Source organism: Pongo pygmaeus, chromosome 9 (genome assembly GCF_028885625.2).
Source record: "Pongo pygmaeus isolate AG05252 chromosome 9, NHGRI_mPonPyg2-v2.0_pri, whole genome shotgun sequence".
NCBI classification, from domain to species: Eukaryota; Metazoa; Chordata; class Mammalia; order Primates; family Hominidae; genus Pongo; species Pongo pygmaeus.
In genome coordinates this window covers 75140294-75155466 of record NC_072382.2, presented here as the reverse complement: position 1 = coordinate 75155466, position 15173 = coordinate 75140294, and the positions used below count along the sequence as shown (strand labels likewise).

Below are 15173 nucleotides of genomic sequence, written 5' to 3'. Positions count from 1 at the left end.
CTCACTACAACCACTGCCTCCCAGCTCAAGCAATCCTCCCACATCAGCCTCCCAAGTAGCTGGGTCTACAGGCACACACCGCTACACTTGGTCAATTTTTTGCATTTTTTGTAGATATGTGGTCTCACCGTGTTGTCCAGGCTGGTCTCAAATTCCTGGGCTCAAGCAATCTGTCCACCTCAGCCTCCCAAAGTGCAGGATTACAGGTGTGAGCCACCATGCCCAATCTATTTATAGCTATTGTTTCTATTTATATATTATTGTACTGTTTATGTCTTGAAAAGTTGTCGTAGTTAATATTTTTGATTGGTTCCTCTTTTAGTCTGTCTACTCAAGATATGAGTAGTTTACACACAACAATTACAATGTTATTCTGTGTTTTTCTGTGTGCTTATCAATGAGTTTTGTACCTTCAGATGATTTCTCAGTGTTCATTAATGTCCTTTTCTTTCAGATACAAGAACTACCTTTAGCATTTCTTATAAGTCTAGTGTTGATGAAATCCTCCAGCTTTTGTGTGTCTGGGAAAGTCTTTATTCTTTTACATGTTTGAAGGATATTTTGACTGGATATACTATTTTAGCATAAAAGGTTTTTTTTACCCTTCAGCATTTTAAATATGTTATGCCACTCTCCCCTGGCCTATAAGGTTTTCACTGAGAAGTCTGCTTCCAGATGTACTGGAGTTCCATTGTATATTATTTGTTTCTTTTCTCTTTCTGCTTTTAGAATTCTTTATATTTGACCTTTGGGAGTCTGATTATTAAATGCCTTGAGGTAGTCTTATTTGGGTTAAATCTGCTTGGTGTTCTATAACCTTCTTGTATTTGAATACTGATATGTTTCTCTAGGTTTGGGAAGTTCTGTTATTGACTCTTTGAATAAATTTTCTATGCCAATCTCTCTACCTCCTCTTTAAGACCAGTAACTCTTAAATTTGCCCTTTTGAGGCTATTTTCTATTGTAGGTGTGCTGCATTGTTTTTGTATTCTTTTTCTTCTGTCTCCTTTGTGTATATTCAAATAACCTGTCTTCAAGCTAATTCTTACTTCTGCCTCATCAGATATGTTGAGACTCTGATGCATTCTTTATTATGTCAATTGCATTTTTCAACTCCAGAATTTCTGTTCTTTTTAATTATTTCAATTGCTTTGTTAAATTTATCTGATAGATAAATTTTCTGAATTCCTTCTCTGTTATCTCGAATTTTGTTGAGCTTCCTCAAAATCGCTATTTTGAATTCTGTCTGAAAGGTCACATATCTCTCTCTCTCTGGGATTGGTCACTTGTGCCTTATTTAGTTCATGTGGTGAAGTCATGTTTTCCTAGACAGTCTTAATGTTTGTGAATATTCATCAGTGACTGGGCTTTGAAGAGTTAGGTATTTATTGTAGTCTTTGTAGTCTGGGCTTGTTTGTACCCATTCTTCCTGTGAAAGCTTTCCAGGTATTCAAAGAAACTTGGGTATTGTCATCTAAATTTTTGGTCACTGCAGCCATAGCTGCATTAGGGGGCACCCTAAGCCCCTAGCTCTTGCAGACTCACAGAGGTACTATTTTGGTGGTGTTGGATAAGATCTGGAAGAATTTTCTGGATTACCAGGCAGAGATTCTTATACTCTTCCTTTATTTTCTCTCAAATAAATGGGGTCTCTCTCTGTGCTGAGCTTCCTGGAGCTGGGGGTGGAGTGACACAAGTACCCCTGTGGCCACCAGCACTAGGACTGTGCTGGGTCAGACCTGAAGCCATCACAACACTGGGACTCACCCAAGGCCTACAGTAACCACTGCCTGGCTACCTATGTTCACTCAAGGCCCTAGGGCTCCATAATCAGCAGGTAGCAAAGCCAGCCAGGCTTCTGTCCTTCCCTTCAGGGCAGTGGGTTGCCCCTGGTCCCAGATGAGTCCAGAAATGCCATCCAGGAGCCAGGGCTTGGAATTGGAAACCTTAGGAATCTACCTGGTGCTCTACTATACTGCAGCTGAGCTGGCATCCAAGTCACAAGACAAAGTCCTTCCTACTCTTCCCTATCCCTTCCACAAGCATAGTCTCTCCCCATGGCTACAACTACCCCAGGCCCATGGCAAGTGCTGCCTGGCTACCACCAGTGTTTATTCATGGCCTAAGGGCTCTTCGGTCAGCTTATGGTGAATGCTGTCAGGCCTGGGACTGCCTCTTCAGGGCAGTGGTCTCCCCTCTGGCCCAGGATAGGTCCAGAAATGCTGTCCAAGAGGCAAGGCCTGGAATTGGAAACCCCAAGAGTCCACCTGGTGCTCTACCCCACTGCTACCTAACTGCAACATGAAGTCTTCTTTACTCTTCCCTCTCCTTTTCTCAATCAGAAAGACTCCTTCCTCATAGCCAGCACAGCTGGTAATGTGTTGGGTCACACTTGAAGACAGCACATCTCTGAGTCTTACCTCAGGACCCCAGCAAATACTGTCTGAATACTGTTGCTGATTATTCAGGACCCAAAGGCTCTTTAATCAGCAGGTGACGAATCCTGCCAGGACTGGGTCCTTCCCTTCAGGGAAGCAGGTTCCCTTCTAGCTCAGTATGTGTCATGCTGTCTGGGAATTAGGGCCTGGAATGGGCCTGGTGCCTTATCCTACTATAGCTGAGCTGGTATCCAAGTTGCAAGACAAAGTCCTCTTTACTCTTTCCTCTCCTCTTTTCAAGCAGAAGGAAGGAGTCTCTCCCACAGCTGCAAGCTGCTCCACCTGAGGTTGGGGGAGAGGTGGTGTAAGCACTCGCCTGGCTGCCCTTGGTGTCTCACAAGGTTATGTGCTGCTCAAGTCCACTGGCTCCAACACCAGCACAGCACCAGGACTTACCCAAGAATTGCAGTCCTTGTGGCCTAGTCTGCTTTTCAAGTTTATTTAGGACCCCAGGACCCTTTAGCGTGGGTGGCAAGGCTTTCCAGAACTCAAATTCAGAACACTGGAATGGGTAATTCGCCTCTGGCTAAGGCTGGTCTAAATCCTCCCTCTGTGGAAACTGACTGAGTCCTGCCCAGTGTTGCTTTCCACTGTGACAGGGCAGCACTGAGTTCCAATGCAAAGTTACACAATCACTGTGCTCTCCCTCCCCCAAGCACACAGATCCTCTCTCCATTCCACGCAACCACTGCCAGTGGATGGTGAAGGGGTGGTGTCAGTAATTCAAGACTGTCTTTTCTATCCTCTTCAGTGTCTCTTTAAGTGATATGAAGATAAATCTAGGTACTGTGATCATTCACCTGATTTTTGGTTCTTATGAAGGTGCTTTTTTGTGTGGACATTTGTTCAATTTGGTGTTCCTGTGGGGAGGACGATCAGTGGAGGCTTCTATTTCACCATCTTGCTCTGCCGCCCCTCTCAAAAGTGTTATTCTTTTATTTTACTTTATATTTTGCTAGTTAATAGTAAGGTAGTCCCATTTTTATAAATTTATCCATTATCTATATTTCTTCTTCTGTCAACTAACACTTCTTACTCTTGCCCATTTTTCTTCTGGATTGCCTTTTTTCTTACCACTTTGTAGTTTTTTCTTCTTTTTAATATAATGAAAATATTAACCCTTTGCCTATAGTTTGTTTTGCACATATATGAAATATTTTTTATCTAGCACATAGCTTGTGTTTTAACTTTACAGTATTTTGTCTAGAAGTTTTTGTTCTGGTAAACTCAAATTAATCTTTTATTTATGGCTTTCACTTCTTTTGGCTAAGTTTAAGAAGGCCTGCCTTAAGGTCGTATCTGAATTTTCTTATGATTTGTTTTTTAAATTCATTTGTATTGTTTAATCCATTTGTATTGTTATTTATATTGTGTATTAAATTCCTTTTTATACATGGGCTTATTTCTTTATTCTTCCTGCCAATACCATACTATTAACTGATAGACTTTTAGATTATGTTTTGGTATCTGAAAGACCAGATTGCTTTTTTTTCCTCTTTTTCAAAATTATCTTGGTTATTCCTAGGCATTTATTATTCTGTGTGAATTTCAGTTTGTTTAATTAACTCTCATGAAAAAATCCCACTGGGATCTTAGCCAGTTTAGCTAGATTCATACAGGAACATAACTTATCTCCATATTCAGATTTTCCTTTAAATCCTTCTGTGACATTTTATTGTTTTCTTCATAAATGTCTTACATTTAAAAAATAAGGTCTATTCCCAAGTATTTTATATTTTGTTGCTTTTATGAATAGGATCATTTTTCCTATTACATTTCCAGATCTGCTAAGTGCTAATTTTAGAAAAAACAGATTTTTTAAACATCAACTTTGTAAACTACTGCTTAACTAGCAGTTTGTCAGTTGACTTTCTAGAGAGAATATCTTCACATAATAATTGTTCTAGCTATTTTTTCAAATATTTAAAACTTGTTTTTTTGTATTGTTTGACTAGAAACTCCAGTATAACACTGAAAATTGCACCCTTACTGTCTTAGTCTATTTATGCTGCTATAAAGAAATATCGGAGCCTGAGTAATTTATAACGAAAAGAAGTTTATTTGGGTCACAGTTCTGCAAGCTGTATAAGAAGTATGGCACCAGCATCTGGTCCTGCTGCTGAGTGCATCAGGCTGCTTCCACTCATGGTGGAAGGCTAAGGGTAGCTGGCAGGTGCAAAGGTCATGTGATAAAAGTGGAAGCAGAAAGAGAGGAGGGAGATGTCAGATCTTGTTAAATAACTCTTGGAAGTAGGAGAGTAAGAACTCACTCATTACCATGAGAATGGCACCAAGCCATTCATGAAGGATCCACTCCCATGACCTAAATGCTTCCCATTAGGCCTCACCTCCAACATTAGGGATCAAATTTCAACTGAGATTTAGAGTGGTCAAATATCCAAAACACAGCACTTGTCTTATCCCTGAGTTTAAAAGGAATGTGTCAATGTGTCTGTTTTACCACTAAGTATGATATTCATGCAATTTTCTAGTTTCTGTATGAATTTTATAATCTTTAGGAAGTTTTTAATCTATTCCTAGTGGCCAAGAGTTTTCAACATGAAGGGATATTACAGTTTATCAAGTCCTTTTTGGGGCATCAAGTGAGGTAAGAGGTGAATCATACTGATAAGATTTTCTAATGCTGAGACATTCTTGCATTCCTTGAACAAAACCTACCTGGTCACAGTGTATTATTATTTTACAACACTATCAATCTGCTGTTATTTTCCTTAGGATTAGGTGAATGAGCAAGTGAATGAGTATTTACGTATGTATGTATAAATGAGATGGGGTCTTGCTCTGTCACCCAGGCTGGAGTGCAGTAGCATGATCTTGGCTCACTACAACCTCAAACTCCTGGGCTCAAGCACTCCTCCCACCTTAGGTTCTCAAGTAACTGAGACTATAGGTATGTGCCACTATGCCCCACTTCTGTATCTATTTTATAAGAGAGACTGACTTAGTTTTCCTGTATTATCATTGCCTGGTTTTGGTATTAGACTAATAATGCCTTCATAAATAAATCAAATAGCTTAAAACAGTATTATCCTAAGTAGTTTTTTACATGGTAGAAAATGTAAATGAACTTCTTCCTTTTTGAGAGAAATTAATACTCCATAAGATGTCGAATATTTAGAACTGAGTAATATAAGAACAGCCTTCTAACTAGTCTCCCTGCCTCCACTGTGGTTTCCTGCCCAATCAATCATCTATACTAGTATTTTGATTTTTCTAAAGCTCTTCAATAGCTTCCTATTGCCTGAAACAGTGGTACTCAGTTACAATCAGGTAAATGTGTATCAAGATACTTAACTCACCAGAACTTTACAGTGTGAATGTGTGTCAAGCAATACATGCTTTCTATACTCCCTAATTTTGACATGCCTAAAATATGCTTAATGTGGATGTGCGTGGGGTAAATGTTATGTTTAAAAATAGCTCCCATGGCCAGACACAGTAGCTCATGCCTGTAAACCCAGCACTTTGAGAGGCTGAGGCAGGAGGATTGCTTGAGGCCAGGTGTTCAAGACCAACCTGGGCAATATAGTGGGATTCCCTCTCTATAAAAAATAAAAATAGCTAGTGTGGCAGTGCGCACCTGTGGTCCCAGCTACTCAGGAGGCTGAAGTGGGAAGATCACTTGAGCCCAGGAGGTCAAGGTTGCAGTGAGCCAGGATTGCGTCACTGTACTCCAGCCTGGGTGACAGAGTGAGACCCTGTATCAAAAACAAAAGCAAACAAACAAAAATAGCTCCCTCTACTGTTACCCAGAAGTAAAAGGAAACTAAAGGTACAATTCCCTAGCTAGGTATACAAGGCCCTTCTATAATTTTGCTCCAGTGATCTCTCTAGTCACCTCTTTCCCTGCTCTCCACCCTCATCATATATTATACAAGTACAACCTCAACTCTATTCAAACTATAGCCAAGCTACTTATAATTTCCAAAACATACTTCACTGTTATACTCTTCAATGCCTTTGTGCTTATCTTTTCTTGGCATGCCTTCCCTACTAATCCAACTTCTATTTAGTCTTAAAAACCATTTCAGATGTCCTCTCTTACGAAACTTTCCTTGTAGTCCCCTCATCTACCACAAGTTAATCATTCCTTCCTCTGCATTACCTTTGTATCTTGCTGCAAACTCATCTAACAACTGAGTGCTTATAAGTCAAGCACTTTACCAAGAACCTTACATCTTTTGTTGAATTTTCACAACCACTCTACTAACTAGGAGGTATTATACCCATCTATCTAAAACTCAGATAGATTAAGCTGCTTTGACATTCAAAACCTACTCTGAGATAAAAGTTTCTTAAAATGTTTGCTGTATTTTTTGTATACATGTGCCATTTCCATTTTTCCTATCTTCCCTATTAGATTTAAACATCGTTAAGAACAGGAATATGGAACATATGTTTAATTCTCCACTGTATCCACAGCACCTGTACAATGCCTGGTACACAGCAGGGGTTTAGTAAGTATTTGCTGATTGGCTGATCTTATTAAAGAGTAAAGTCTCTCTTTTTTTTTTTTTCTTGAGACAGTCTCACTGTTGCCAGCATGGAGTGCAGTGGCACGATCTCGACTCACTGCAACCTCTGCCCCCTGTGTTCAAGCGTTTCTCCTGCCTCAGCTTCCCTAGTAGCTGGGACTACTGGTGTGTGCCACCGTGCCCAGCTAATTTTTGTATTTTTAGTAAAAACGGGGTTTCACCATGTTGGCCAGGATTGTCTCGATCTCCTGACCTTGTGATCTGCCCGCTTTGGCCTCCCAAAGTGCTGGGATTACAGGCATAAGCCACCATGCCGGACCCTGAAGTTTAATTTTTTGAACCTTAGTGACTCAGCACAAAGCTTGGGATATAGAATATACTCAGTAAATATTTGCTGAAATCAACTGAAATAACTAGAAGAAGAAATAGGAATCAGCAGACACTCAGGTTCAATTCTTGGCTTCAATCAATACACACTTGTCTGCTCCCAGATTCTTCAGAGGTACCAAAGCTGAAAACCACTGGAGGCTGGCAAAATCTAGCCTGCTGAGGCTGCATGTGCTAATGAGATCCCACTGTTCCTCTCATCTCTCTTCTGGCTCAGCCAAACTTCAGTTTCTGCTTCATTCTGGATTCTCCCACAGCAACTAGGTGGTCTGTTATACCTAGTACTTGCTGATGAGAGAAGGCTACAGAAGCCATACATTATTACCCATTATATATGATAAACTTGACTACTGTAGCAGCAACTACAATCACTAACTTATTGAATATAAACAAGGAATAAAAGGTTCAAAAATTAATTTTCTAGATATTTAAAGACTATCTAGATATTTAAAGAATATCTAGAATATCTAGATATTTCTAGATATTTAAAGACTATTAAACTTAAATTCTAGATATTTAAAGACTTTAAAACAACATAATTTTCTTCTAATAGTTATATCCCTTTGATAGTTCCACAAAAGTGGTTACAGATAAAAGTTTCCCAAGTGCTTTATGGTTGTTTGCTTGTTTGTTTGTTTGTTTGTATTACTAAAGACAAGGTATAAATGGTTTCTCTTCATACATAATAGAACTTCTGGTGAATCTGGATTTGGGGGATTTCCCCTCCCAAACCACAAAACATTTAGATGGAAAAGGAGTTCTACTCAGGATCAAGGATTTTGTAGAATTATGGACAAGAAGGAACTTGGAAGAATACATTCACAATTAAATCCTTTCAGTGAAATGATGCTTGCTTTTCCTCTGCAAAGGACCTGGGTTGCTTTGTAATAGTCCTAATCTTTAGAATTTCTGCCTATGTGTGTCAAAAATAGGTCTCTATAGTTTCTGCCCTGAATCTTTCCTCTTAGGTGGCATAAAAGCAGTCTTCAAAGAAATATGCACACTGGAGTCAGAACAAGTATGAGTTTTCATGCTGTCATTGGCTCTCTAACTTCTCTAAATTTCAGTCCTTATCTGCCTAATCTCATAGTATTACAGAAAAATTAAATGGGATAATCCACTTAAGCACTTAGTATAGTACCTGGCACAGAGTAAATGTTTAAAAGATGTGGCTGGTTTTTTTCTTATTGAAGGGCAGGCTTGGTGGCTCACACCTGTAATTCTCAGCACTTTGCAAGGCTGAGGGAGGAAGACTGCTTGAGGCCAGGAGTTTGACACCACCCTGGGGAACACAGTGAGACCCTGTCTCTACAAAAAATTAAAAATTAGCTGGGAGTGGTGGTGCACACCTGCAGTCCTAGCTACTTGGGAGGCTGAGGTGGGAGGACCACTTGAGCCCAGGAGTTGAGGTTGTAGTGAGCTATGATTGTGCCACTGTACACTATCCTGGGCGATAGACTGAGATCCTGTCTTAAAAATACATAAATAAAATACAACTGAAAACAAATATTATGTCTCCCAAGTCTTTCTTTTCTTCAGGCAAACCCCTTTCAGTTCCTTTAATTGTTCCTTAAATGCTATTGTTTAAAGTATTCTAATCTTGATTGCTCTTCTCTAGACAAGTTTCAGTTTGCCAAACTTGTCAGATCCAGAAGTAAATATGAACTTTTTCCTTGAAAATAGTTTCCAGTAAAAGAAAAAAACAGTCTTTAAATTATGAAAGTAATAAACATTTAACTGAAAACCTAGAAAATAGAAAGATGGAAGAAAATTACTCATAAGCCTAGGAGTTCATGTCCAGCCTGGGCAACATAGCAAGATTCTGTCTCTTAAGAAATAAATACATACATAAAATTCTTCGAGTGTACAATATGTGCTAGGCATAATAAGCCATGGAATTTGCCTCCAAAAAACTTTGCAATCTATTTGCGAAGTAAATGACTAAAGCTACGATTTGAAATGTGGCTAGCCCAAACTGAGATGTGCTGTAAATATAAAATTTTTAAATTTACAGTATAAAAATAGATGTAAATATCTCAATAATAATTTTTATATTGATTAGGTAATCAATATAATTACTTCAACATGTTGAAGTGATATTGTGGATACAATAAATATATATACATTAAAATTAATTTATTGTTTCTTTTTATCTATTTAAAGTGTCTACTAAGAAATTTAAAATGACATATGTGGTTTGCACTCTATTTCTTTTTTTTTTTTTTTGGTATAAGAAATTTTTTTTTTTTAATTATTATACTTTAAGTTTTAGGGTACATGTGCACTCTATTTCTATTGGACAGTACTGGTCCAGAGACATGACAGAGCCTGGTACTTATGGACAAGTCACACAATTTATCCTAGAGTAAGAGAAAAAAGTAGCAAACAAGACAAAGGCCAAATCATTTAATAGTGGTTGAATATGTGCCTATATTTAAAGAACTGTTTCAAGCCATTTGGGAAACAAAAAAGTATAAGACATTATCCCTATTTTCAAGGAATTCATGGTCTAAAAGAAGAGACAAGATGGGATTTAAACTTAACCCCAATAATCTCCGCTGCCAGGAACAAAGTGCTATGTTCAGGGACTTCCTCAACTCCACAGCCATCTGGCTCCAGGTACCTAGTGCTGCATTCCCACTTGCTCTCATTTTCTGTCCTTCAGGCTCTCTAGTGGTAAATGGAGGATGCATATCTGCTTGACACACACACGAGATGACAACTTCATTTTAAACACAGATGTTGCTAGTATCTTCCTTAGCAGTATCTCTCCTTGCACATGGGCTGTCCCACCCCAGAGTCAAGGGTATTAGGAAGATCTATAATTGACAGCATTCACACAGACACATATCTTCTACTCTGGACCACAGTATCATTAGCCAAATATTATTTACTTCCTTGTAGCTAACAAGCACCATTAAAATATAAAGAATCATTTCAAAAAGGAAGAAACATTTTCCAAGTTCTTATGAGATATCTCCATGTGCAAAGTATTACATAAGCTCTATATGGGAGACAAAGTGATAGACATTATCTAAAGCACCTAAATAAAATGTCTGGTTCTCTACACAAAATGAAGAGTTAGGCTAGTCAAAGAAGTAAACAATAATTGCACTATGGAAGTTTACACAAATTGGGTTATTCTTGTCATATCCCATTAAAACAGAGTTGAGAGGCCAGGGAGAAAAAGCATTCAGGGCACATAACATTGCTGCAAGAACATAAGTAATTCTCTGCAAGCCTGGCTGCTGAAACTCCCTGCTAAAATATGAAACCAGTTTTATCTAATAGCTACTGAAACAAGCTGCTGTGACTCTAAGACTACTTTTACTCACCACAGTTACTTATCAACCAGAACTTGCCAGCTTCCAAAACCTTTTTTAACATTTTAAAATTTTTCTTTCACATTTTCCATCACTCCCTATTATCTTTTCTTTTTCTCCCCAAACCTTTACTAGTGCCAATTAACTTTCTCAAAGAACAATACATAACATTTCTCCTTTTTATAAAACCTCCAACCTTCTCTTTGTTCTTCAGACATACTGAAGAACATACCACCCAGTCTGTGTGTATGCCTGGAATAGCAATTCTTGCTTCCCAAACACAATGTGTTAACTTCCAAGATTTGTCCCTATACTTTAATTAGTTCAAAAGTGCTAACATTAACTTGTACTATCAACAACCTACTTACCGTGAACACAGCCCAAGAAAGGGCAGAATGACCTCCTCCATGCAGAAGGAGCAGGACTGGACCCTCTGAACCACTCTTGTAGACTCGAAAAGTGTATGAATAGTTAAAGATAAAACATCTATGTTTTTGCTCACTAAAGTTTTTCATTATTTAATCATAGTAATACCGCTAGAAACTTACATGCAAAACTGCAGACTGACAAATGTAAGAGATATAAGCAGACTTTTCTGAGACACCAACCCTCTGTTTGAAGCATGAAGCCCGTGTGACCATTTTGTTCAATGAAAAAAAAAAATTTTCCCTTTGCCCTCATGAGGACATAACCCCTGGATTCTAGAAACGAAACTAGTTCAACTTACTTGACTCATGAAACCTTCCCCTGGGCCCCTAAGACAATATATCAGTTTCAAGAATTTAATTCTTAATCCCTTCTCCATGCATTAGAGAATTACAGCCAAGAAAGATATTGGCATGGACTTACAGGCAATATTCCATAAAGAACAAGTGAGGAATAAGGTGAAATAAGTAGCAGGAATAAAGAACATTTTAGAAACTACACAAGTCTTTTAACTTAGACAACATCATAAGCTCATTAAAGAATAAACCATTTTGCAAAGGATATATCCTTGCCAGTTTCATTCTCTACTTCTACATCTTCCATGGACTCAAAATACTGACTCCAAGGAACAGGGGAAAAGTCCCGCTTTCTTCCAGGGCTGAGGAAAAAAAAGAGAGAGACATTTCAAGAAAAATTATGCATAAAGAGATAAAATCTTGGTCAATAAACGCTAAATGTAAGCCAGTAATGAAAACAGCAAAGGTATTTTCTCTTAAAGATATAAAGAGTTCATCACAAAGTATCATATTAAAAATGTATTTAATGTATTGTATTACACAATAATGTAAATGTATTTAAATAAGTATTTTAAAATGTATTTAAATCCAAACATAGATTTAAGAGTAAAAATTTTAGGATTTTTCAAAATTCATTAGTATATTTTAATCACAAATAAATTCTGTGTTCATATACACACAAAACCTGCTAGTTTTTCAACTTGCTCTTGGCTGTAGGCTCATTTCCATCCTCCCAACTGACTTTAATATCATTCCTACCTCAGTCAATAGTCAATAGTCGTGGTCACTATTACTCCTTTACACATTTAATTCTCCATACTCTTTCATGCTTCCTTGTCATTCCCAAACAATCAATATACAAACTCCATGGAAGGCAAACTGGCTATCAGTACCTTCAACTTACAGGAATTTATCTGAAGAATTGCTCACACAGAAGTGAAATGACTTAAGTATTCAATGAAACATCGTTTGTAATAGAGAAAAGTTGGAAAAAATCTAATATCCATCAATAGAGGACCGATGAAAATAAATTGTAGTATATAGAAAAATACTAGTTAACTGTAAAAATAAACAAATATATTAATAAAAATCTTTATATATGAATATATAATTCCAAGATTCATATATATAACTCCAAGATAAACACGATATGCGTGCTATCACTTGGGTAAAATTGTGAAATATATGTAGGTGTTTATGTATGTTTTCAACATCTCTGGAAGGATACTGATACAACATTTATGGTATCTTGGAAAGGAAAGTATGATTGGGAAATGAGAGGAAAAATTTTCAATCTCTGTTCCTTACTATCTTTTGATTTTTGATCATGTATTATTAAAAAATATAAAATTATTCTAAAACAAAATAAATCAATAAGTGTCTATTCACAATTTACGTCTTCAACCTTGGATGGAATACAAGAAAGAAATTCCAAGCTGTCCCAATTTCCAACCTATTCTTCTTCCTAGTAATGGAGGAAATTCAGAATTCTATCAGCAGCAAAACATCACCTCTTGCCAGACATCTTCCTGTATATGTTATGGGGCTGATTGGAGAATATCTACAAAGTATGATACAAAGCTCTTTTTAAAAACTTAATATAAAAGCACTCCTGGTTGACTATAATACTGGAAAAATTACAACAGAGCAGCTGGGTAGTAAGGGATATATTCTTTCAAAAGTGAAACATTTATTGAATGTCTACTCTGTTCTAGGCATTGAACCAGGTCAGTATTTCTGAATCTAACAATGAAATCACCTGGAGAACTTTATACTCATGCTTGGGTCTCACCTCTAGAAACATATTTAAGTGGTCTGTGTTATGACCTGAGCACTGAGGATTTTTAAAGTTCCCCATGTTGAGAGAGGCACTATAAATATAAAGATAGAGTACATGATTTGGAATGACAGAGGAGTTCAAATTCCTTATAGGTCCTATCATTTCTCTACAAGTTCCTAACACATTATGAACTTGGTCAAATTATTCTGCCTTGGATCGCAGAGACTGAATAAAATTACTTTTAAAGAATGTAATACATCTAGCATTTGATAATTGCTCAGTAGATGGATAATCCTATCTTTTGAAATAAAAATGACATTGTGAAGTAAACAGTAACTTCAGCCTCGACCTGCTTTTTTTGCTTTTCTGGTTGCACTTGAAATTCTATGGGAAAACTAAAAGCAGAACTTATAATTCTACTTACTCACAAGTTACTCACAAATCTACCTATCCTACACTAATTTGATTATAACGATAACATGGCATGCCAAACATGTTATAATGGATTCTAAGGATCCATGGATGAATTTTGATATCTGGACCTAGGAAATCATCATAGTAATAGTACATAATATTCACTATGCACAAACGAGTCACTGTGCCAAATACTTCACAGACAGGATTCCATTTAACCCTCACAAAACTTTTTATGCCCATTTAACAGATGAAAAAACAGATTTAGACATAAAAGTAACTTGCCAAGGCCACACAACTACTAAATGGTAGTGACAAAATTCAAATCCAGTTCTGCCACTCTCCAAAGCCTCTGCTCTTTACCCCAATGCTGTATCACTTCTTTCATCCTTTTATCTTCTCATGCTGTCATTTATGCTTCTGAAAAGTAATAAGGCTTAAGTGCACATTATTAGAGGTTTTCGTTTTGTAGTCTAAATATAGCTGACTCTGCCAATGCCAAAGAACCTTCACAAGTTAGCCAGGTACCAGTTAAAGAAAACTTACTTCCTATAAATAGAAATTATTCACAGGAGAACACCCTCCACTTCTAATTTCCTTCATTTAAAAAAAAACAAAAAACAAAAAAGGCCTGTAGCCAGGCGCGGTGGCTCACGCCTGTAATCCCAGCACTTTGGGAGGCCACAGCGGGCAGATCACGAGGTCAGGAGATCGAGACCATCCTGGCTAACACGGTGAAACCCCGTCTCTACTAAAAATACAAAAAATTAGCTGGGCATGGTGGCGGGCGCCTGTTATCTCAGCTACTAGGGAGGCTGAGGCAGGAGAATGGCATGAACCCGGGAGGCGGAGCTTGCAGTGAGCCGAGATAGCACCACTGTACTCCAGCCTGGGCTACAGAGCAAGACTCCATCTCAAGAAAAAAAAAAAAAAAAAAAAAGGCCTGTAGTTCTGCCACTCAGGAGAGACTGAGGTGGGAAGATAAATTGAGCCCAGGAGTTCTAATCCAGCCTGGGCAACAAGTGAGGTCTCATCTCTTAAAAAATAATAATAAAAATAAAAATAAACAAAAAAACAGGTTCCAGGGACTACCCAACTTATTTCTACCAAATGAGTAATTCCCATTTATTTAAGGAATCAATAATTCTCCATCTCCAAAGGTTGCTCCTACTCCCACAGAGATTTTCTAGTATACCCCTAACACCTTCTTTTAAACACATAATTGGGCCAGGCGTGGTGGCTCACGCCTATAATCCCAGCACTTTGGGAGACCGAGGTGGGCAGATCAGCTGAGGTCAGCAGTTCGAGACCAGCCTGGCCAACACGGCAAAACCTGTCTCTACTAAAAATACAAAAATTACCCGGGCATGGTGGCACGCGCCTGTAGTCCCAGCTACTCGGAAAGGCTGAAGCAGGAGAATCGCTTGAACCCAGGAGGCGGAGGTTGCAGTGAGCCAAAATTGTGCCACTGCACTCCAGCCTGGGTGACAGAGCGAGACTTCGTCTACACATACACACACACACACACACACACACACACACACACAAAACACATGATTGTTTATAAACTAGAAAACTTCAATTAATTTTGTAACTGTATTAGACATTACATA

The 15173-nt window shown here is 38.0% G+C and overlaps 1 protein-coding gene across 2 annotated transcripts in view; it reads right to left on the bottom strand.

Annotated features, from left to right (window-relative positions):
- The window catches only part of PPME1 (protein phosphatase methylesterase 1), an 80541-nt gene that overhangs the window by 37628 nt on the left and 27740 nt on the right, over positions 1-15173 (bottom strand). For both annotated transcript variants that reach the window (XM_054440941.2, XM_054440940.2), the window contains exons 2-3: positions 11635-11728; positions 11013-11105 (exon numbers count right to left, since the gene is read on the bottom strand). In XM_054440941.2, the coding sequence (XP_054296916.1) occupies positions 11013-11105; positions 11635-11728 (187 nt within the window). The remainder of the gene's footprint in view (positions 1-11012; positions 11106-11634; positions 11729-15173) is intronic.